This window comes from Passer montanus, unplaced genomic scaffold, assembly GCF_014805655.1.
Source record: "Passer montanus isolate IOZ18808 unplaced genomic scaffold, ASM1480565v1 scaffold29, whole genome shotgun sequence".
Taxonomy (NCBI): domain Eukaryota; kingdom Metazoa; phylum Chordata; class Aves; order Passeriformes; family Passeridae; genus Passer; species Passer montanus.
The window spans coordinates 3,396,920-3,404,645 of record NW_024367596.1 but is presented as its reverse complement, the minus strand read 5'-3'; the positions used below and the strand labels follow the sequence as shown (position 1 = coordinate 3,404,645).

General features: G+C 42.4%; 1 protein-coding gene across 4 annotated transcripts in view; it reads right to left on the bottom strand.

The window, feature by feature from the left end:
* Positions 1-245: 245 nt before the first annotated feature.
* Positions 246-7,726, bottom strand: part of LOC120504360 (multiple epidermal growth factor-like domains protein 6) — a 185,606-nt gene continuing 178,125 nt past the window's right edge. For all 4 annotated transcript variants that reach the window (XM_039713776.1, XM_039713779.1, XM_039713775.1 and 1 more), the window contains 3 exons: positions 7,587-7,712; positions 4,938-5,066; positions 246-4,558 (listed from right to left, as the gene is read on the bottom strand). In XM_039713776.1, coding sequence (XP_039569710.1) covers positions 4,479-4,558; positions 4,938-5,066; positions 7,587-7,712 — 335 coding nt within the window. In that variant the 3' untranslated portion in view covers positions 246-4,478. The remainder of the gene's footprint in view (positions 4,559-4,937; positions 5,067-7,586; positions 7,713-7,726) is intronic.

The window sequence follows — 7,726 nt, the reverse complement described above, 5'->3', positions numbered from 1 at the left end:
GTGCCAGAAAGCTCCATTTGTCAGGCTCAGTCACTGGCCAGGTTGCCCTGGTCAGGGATCATATACAAACCCATTTGGGCACAGGCCATTATTTATTCTACACAAACAACCAAAAACAGGTGTGATTTCAGCCTGTTTGCTCTGAATGTGAACTAGTTCAGTAGAATAAAGTCTCATCCACAACATAAACCTGTTGCTTCAAGACTTGCAATGAGGGAAAATCAAGACCAAGTTTTAATCACATGTTTATATAAAAAAATCAGCATCCTTTCACTACAATACGTCTACAACAGAAAGTACAGTACAAACCCGAGACACATCCCACACTTTCCTTGAAGAGGGATTACAAATTCACAGAGACATTATATTGCTATGCAAGTGCTTATTAAAAGCAATAAAAAGAACAGAACAAACAATTTATGCTCTACAAGGCTGAGATTTGGTGCTTACTGCTGGAAATTGCTTTACACAGTGTCAGAATTTAAAGCTGTGACCTTGCAAAAGAAATACTGGGCACAGTTGCAGCCCATGCACGGAGCTGCTCAGTCAGCCACAGGTCAACCTGAAGGAAAGGTCCTTCAAAACCTGGGGACTGAGAAGGTTTCTAGCCTAAATATAAAAATATTAACACAAGGATGGGAGGATGGAGGCTTCTCAGTCCACCAGCACTCTCAAAGATTGTTCCTAAGCTTTACTTTGCTCTGATAAGAAGCTAAATTCTAACAGAGTCACTGTTTGATCTGCACAATGAAGCCACGATGGCTCCCAAATGTGTCTTTGCCTCTTCTGGGAAGGACATGAAGGTATTATTTCCATGTTTGTCCCGTTGGCAACTCCTGACACTATGCTGGTTATTACTTACACAAACAGAAACCTGCAGCCAATCAAAATAATATGGTTGGCAAGGAATCTGGGCAAACTTTAATAGCTATGGTTCTTCAACATAAAAAGGATAAAAGTAGAATAATAATTTTTGGCAGGGGAAGCGGGGAATTTTTAAAATTCTGATTGTTTTCCTATGAGGATAGTGTTAGTGAAGTCTAACTTAAAACATGTTGTTCTGGTTTCATGAATTCACAGTGAGTGAGGTTCTGCTGGGCCCACTGAGTTACACTCAACTCCTTCCCACTCCAGCTGAAGTTATCTGGAGCTCACAAGGTAAGAGAGGGGGATTTGGCACAGGAACTGCATGGCTGAAATAATTCCAATGTCTTTCTGAAAGGAGTTATCTGCACGTGCAAGTGTGCTGCAGAGGAATACACAGAGCTCTCTCTTCAAGGAAATGTAATTAACTTCAGCCCCCTGGGAAATGGGGAGCCAGCAAAGGCCTCCACCAAGAGGAAGATGGACATCAATTTAACTATAAACCCCATTTTCACTGAATTTTTCACTTCCATTTTCAAGAAGCCCCAGTGCTGTGCTCAGGACTGGATCAGCCTGACACTCTTTCACTGGAATCTGATGAAGCAAATAAGCAGAGTTGTGTTAATTAATAGCAATTACACTCACTTGCCACAAAATTAATCTCTGGAAAAGCTGATTTAGTCAGTTTTCCATTAAAAAATTCCATCCTGTCTATTAATAAAGACTACTTTGTAGGCAAGGAATTAGGTAAATGTGTTAAACTGTAGTAAGGAGCAGAATCAGAACAGTAATATCAGAAGCAAGGAAACTTCCTTAATTAGTAGTTAATAATGTAAAGTTGTGACTGTTCTAGAAAACAAAATCCTGTAAACATTTTCTCTGCCTTATGAAAAAAAATAAGAACCAATATAAGATATTCCAAGTATCTCAGTCAAAATTCCTCTTTTAATGCTTTTGAAATCTTTAATTCTGATTTTTACCTCTATATGGCTGTACTTTGTTTTGGAATAAAAAGCCATGCAGAGCCACAAATCAGAATGGTCTGTTTGATGGCACTGAAGTAAACTTCTTTTCCAAAGGTAATAACATAAAGAAGCTAAGAAGCATTTTGAATAAAAAAGTCTACTGCATATGGAGTGGTTTGTATGAACTGGCATTTTTTGATATAAAAAAAGTTTGCTGAAATATTTCCCAAAGCAGATCTACTTGGGCCTCTTAATTCATTGGCACAGGCTCAGTATCAGTCATTTAAAAGATGTGTTTCATCATGTACCTAAAATCGTGACATCCTTTAAAAACACGTAATACAAAAATCTTTTATTTCCTTATACTACATATTTACAATTCTATTATCAAGGTACTGTGGAAAATGTAAACAAGTATACATGGGTGTAAATAATATGGCTTGAGAGAGGTTTCCCCTTTGATTAGCTGCTCGAATCACACATCAATCTACAAAAATAAGAGAATAACAGTACATTTGATACATTCTGCTGTCTGACAGCAGTGTAAAGGGTTTTATGCTGCTGAGTAACCACACCAGTCTCTGGGCAGCTGGAAGGAACTGGAATGTCTGAGGTACTGGAATGTGGCCAGTGGATGGGGTGAAGAGAAGACCAAGTCTGTAGCCAACTACCCCATGGGGGAGAAGAAGCCAAAGGCTCCTCAGAGATCCACACTGAAATAACGAGAAGCAGTGGAACAAAGATGAAACTGAAGAAATTCTGATTAGAGATCAGAAAAAAAAACCTTGCAGGTTCCTGGCCAGTGAAACTGCCCCAAATTCACATAATTGTAGGATCAGACCCAGGCCATCATACCTCCAAAAGAACATTTAAAATGTCATTGCCTTGCTGAGAGTCACACGCTTCTGGGACCATAATTTTGCCACATTTACATTGAATGAACTTTCCAGTGACATTCATTGAGCTCTACAGAAGAAATTAAAAGGGATCAGCATCAGCTCCAGTGATTTTCCGGCTGAAAGCACAGTTAGTTAATTAACTTAGACACATTCACAAATACCTGTACTTTCAATACCTACAAAGTGATGAATAACAACAGTAAGACTTCCATGGAGCTTGGAAAACACCTCTTAAAACTGTATTGCCTCCCATAGATCACAATTTGAAATAAACTCCCAGGGGAGCAAGTGCCTCTTGCTTTGGCCTGGACAGTCACTGACTGCAGATGTGTTTAAGACCTGGGGTGAACCGTGGAGGAAAATTGTTACCTCACCTTCCCATCCAACCTCCTGCATCCTGCTTCACCAGCTCATCACCTACCCAACCACAGCAACAAACTTCTTCAAAAATCCCAAGTTAGCATCAATTATTGTCATTTTGTCTCTTGCAAAACAAAAACCTGCTCTTGCAGAGGTGCACTTTGTTCTGGTGGTGAATGGAGGATCAGCACAAGAGCTGGAACTGCCCATACTCTGGATCTACCATGGTTCTGATGCTCCTTCTTAAATGCACTTTGGAAACAGTCAGAATCAAGTGGTTACTACACAGATTTTGTAACTCCTAACCTAAAGAGAGGTATAAAGAGGCACTCTGAAATATTTTAGTTCTGGTTAACAGAATATTAAAATACAGAACGTACATTTCTTTAAAATGACATAGCTCTACATCAAAGAAAACCTGTCTAAACAGACAAAATAGCACCAAAATGCCTGTGCTCTATGAGGTTTTTCATTCAACAGCAGCTGTTGAGTGGTATCAGGACTGTTGTGAGATGACTTGATAAAAAAGCCAAATTGCTCAATAAAAGCACAAACCCCAAAGACAGTATCTTTAAGCATTTCTCCTTGCTTACTATCTGCTTTCTCCATTCAAGATAAAACCTCTTCTGCATTAGCAGATACTGTCTGATGAGAAGTGCTGCACAGTTTGGCTTGACAACCCACTGAGAAATTCATCTGGTAAGATGTGAGAACACAGGATGCCAGGAGAGTCTGGCAGATGTCACCACACTCTTCGGAAGACAGATTCAGACAGAGACCTTCCAGTCAGTCAAACCACACCAGAAATACAGAAGATGCTCTTAATAAATTAACAATGTATTGAGGACTCTTGTGGGATTGTAGCAGATTCTTCTTCAGCTGCAAGTTCAAAATTAGACTGCATGCTTCTCATTCGAAGAGGAATTAACTTGACGAATCCCTCTAGTTTCTGTGCAATGTGATTTTGCAATGAATCTGTAGAGAAATAATCTGTGGAATACTCTTCAAACTTGGTGCTGGTTGTCAAGAGGGTTTAGAAAGTCCCCGATAGGGAGTGTGGCTCATTCCATGGTGATGTGTTACATGCTGCTTATCCTGATACTCTTTGGAGCTGGTCTGATTAAAAACATGTCCAGGCTTTCAAGAAATGAATTATATTAATACCAGAAAGAATGTCCAGAGTAGATTAATGGAGGGGCAAGAGGCTAGGAATGAGCACATGAAACAGATTCAACTCTTTAAAAGGATCCAGCTACTAAATGGCCTCTGTAGTCTTCCATAAGAAGTGTGAATACTTCAGTACAATTCAAGCTGAATTGAATAACTGTTTTCATATCCAAATTCAAATACCGTCTGTGCATATAAAACAGTTCATTTATTAGTCCAAATGTTACTGTTGTAGAGCTCTTGGAAAAATACTCCCTCTTTCTTGAGCTTGTTCTTCATAAAAAGGAAGCTTTGGAGGGCCACCTAGAGAATTAAGTAGAAACATGGTTTCAGGTCCATATAACCTAATACTGAAATATTATATAGATTATACAATTTACACTTAAATAATTCAATAAATGGTAACCTTGAAAAGAAGGTAAAGGAGGGAGTTACAGCAGCCTCCTCACAGAGGCAGAGAGCAGGAAAACTATAAAACACCTCCAAATCAGAAGGTTCCCGAAGTTTTTCCTAAACTAAAGGAGGAATTGTGGTTACACTACAAGTGAGAGGAAACTTTTCTTCCGTACAGTATGTCATTAACAGAAATTATCCAAACAATCCAACGGGTTGACCCTCCCATCCAAACACGGGCCAGAGGTGTTTTATCCCTCCAGGAAAGGCTGCACCCCAGGCTGGTTACCTTCTCTGCAGGTTGGCCCCATCCAGGGGCTGGGGCAGGCGCAGTTCCCGTTGTGGGGGTTGCAGCGGGATCTGCCGGAGCACTGGCACCGCAGGGAGCAGCCGGGGCCGTACCTGTCTGCCCTGCACCCTGCAAGGACAGGAGGGTTGGGGACAGGGTGAGCACTCCTGGCAGCCTCCCCCTTCAGTGGGATCAGGAAGCTGCTCAGACACCTACATCTGTTCACGTTCAAACATGACATTTGGGAAAGCGCGGCTGCTGTCAAGTTTCGTCTGCCACATGCTCTGCCCAAGCTGCAGCCCAGCTGTCCTGAAGAGTTCCCAGAATGGAAATCATTGCTGGTGTAAAAACAGGGGTTGACAGCCCAACAGAGAACATCTTGGGATCTGCTCAGGAAAGTTGCTGTCAGCATCCTGGATCCACACTATCTCCTGTCCTGCATGGCTGGGCTGTCAGTACGTGCTGGGCAAGAGCCTTCCCTCACAGAATGTGACTCTGAGAATTAATTCATTTTATTGATACTCATGTCTTGCTCTGGTTGCACAATTCTGCTGCATCCTGGCAAACTAAACTCACAAAAAAAAAAAATCTCACTTCCAAATGCAAATACATTTCATAGCTAGGCTGGTAAATCCTCACTGCAATTTCTTAAGCATCAGAGGACAGGCAGGATAAGAAAGTGAGCAGCAGGGTCACAAGGCAGGGTGTAAAACACAAAACACACAGCCAACAATGGCCCGCTCTCCCTCACTTCACTGAAAACCCTGTATGCAGGGAATTTGCCTTCTCCCACGAGCACCCTCAGGCAAATAAAGTCCTGCTGAGCCCTGCATCAGCTGCAGCCCCAGCACGTGGGAGAACTCGCCCTGTGTGCTCCAAGCTTGGCCTTTTCAATTAGGACATGTTATGAGAAAAGGTCTCCCCAAACACCTCTGGACCTGATTTTAATTTATGTAATACCACATTTTCATGTTAATAACAATGTGTATTTAAGACATCTGTTTGAAAGTCTGCAATGTTAATTTACTACAGAAAAAGAACGCCCATAAAAGTCTGTTATATTCTCTCTCTCTCTCTTTTTTTTTTTAATTAACATTTTGCCTGTTTAATGGGTGCTTTACCAGAGTTCAAATTAAAATCAGGCCTTTTATCTTTATGGCTGCTGCACAGTCACAGCTGCTCACAGTTATATCACAGATGAACTGAGCCTAATTGAAAATAAAAATGCAAATAAAACCTACCCCATAACAGCTTTTCGTGGATGGGGGCTACCCTAGCTGATTTAAGAAAAATAAAAATGACTCACAGAGTTTGTGAGGAAGAAAACCTCAATTCCCATTTTTGGTGCTTAACTTCCCCCTTGTGTTCCACTTCTGCCTAAAGTTTTACTGGAAAGGCCCAGGGACACCCAGGACTGTGTGGGCACTGAGGGTGGCTCATGTTCCCACTGGGACAGTGCTGGAGACTGGGAGCTTCATTTCCTGACCACAGGACACTGCCCTGAGGGAATCAAATGCTTTTCCATTTCAGTTTTGCAAGTTGCACTAATGCTTAAGTTCACAGCAATTTGTATTAATAACAGCCTGCTTAAATCTACTTCTGCCCCATCCTAGAACAAAAGGAGAAATAATTTTCCCCCTCTGCTCCAGGAGCTCAGGGGGATTTTGGTTCCTGGTGAAGCTCTACAGTAGCACATGGATGTTCATCCCTTTTACCTTGTTTGTCACAGCACTGGGATCACAAATGCAGAGTTAAACCACCACAATTCCTTTCACTCCAGTGATTACCCTAAAGCTGCTCCATCATAATCACAGAATCCTAAAATAGCTTGGGTTAGAAGGGGTCTTTAAACCCATGTGGTTCCAGCCACAGGCATGGGACACTTTTCACCAGACCAGGTTGCTCCAAGCCCTGTCCAGCCTGGCCCTGAGCTCTGATCAGAGTCATAGCTGTGACCAGAGCCTGGCTCAGGAATCTGCCACTGCTGCCCCTCAACCCTGCACCCAACCCCACCAGGGTACAGCAGCAGGGCTGGTTTTCCCTACAGGAAAAATTTCTCACCTATTTTTATATCCTTGTTACAGAAGAATTCTGCTCCTGTGGGCCAACACACAGCCCAAGTGCCTGTGCTGCAAAGGAGGGAATTACATTTGGGTTAAAAGTTCCTGGGCAAGCACAGCTGCTGCAGCTCCACGCCCTCATCTGTGGGGACTCCATCCTGCTTCCAGGGGAAGCAAATCCAGAGCTGGACACACTTGAGCATTGGTCTGAAAAGGGTCACAAATGTCAGTGTGACAAAGCACACAGCAGCTGGAGCCCTTGGTGTCCAACTGCACCCTCTGGAGTCTTCCCCACTACATTTGCAAAACTTGGCCTATTATTCCCCAGCCTGTGCTCTCCAAAACTCAAGGCAAATGACATTTTACAGCTGACCCATGAACAGTTTTCCTATCAGGATATCAATTTAAATATTGATTAAATCAAGAGGTACAAGCATGCTGATAAAGGTGTTGATAACCACAAAGAGCAATTTTCTACAAACAACGTGTTCTTGAACACCAGCAAATGTCCTTTTACAGTTATTCTGAAACCAACAGGGCAGAGTGATTTAACAATACACAGTCCAGCCCTTAAAAATATTACCCTTACCAATGTCACATTTGTCTCCAGTCTTCCCAGGTGGGCAAAGGCACTTCCCACTCTCTGGATCACAAGGAGCATCTCCACAGTCACACTGATGCTGGCACCCCTCACCAAACCAGCCCCTGGCACAGCCTGACAGCAAGAGA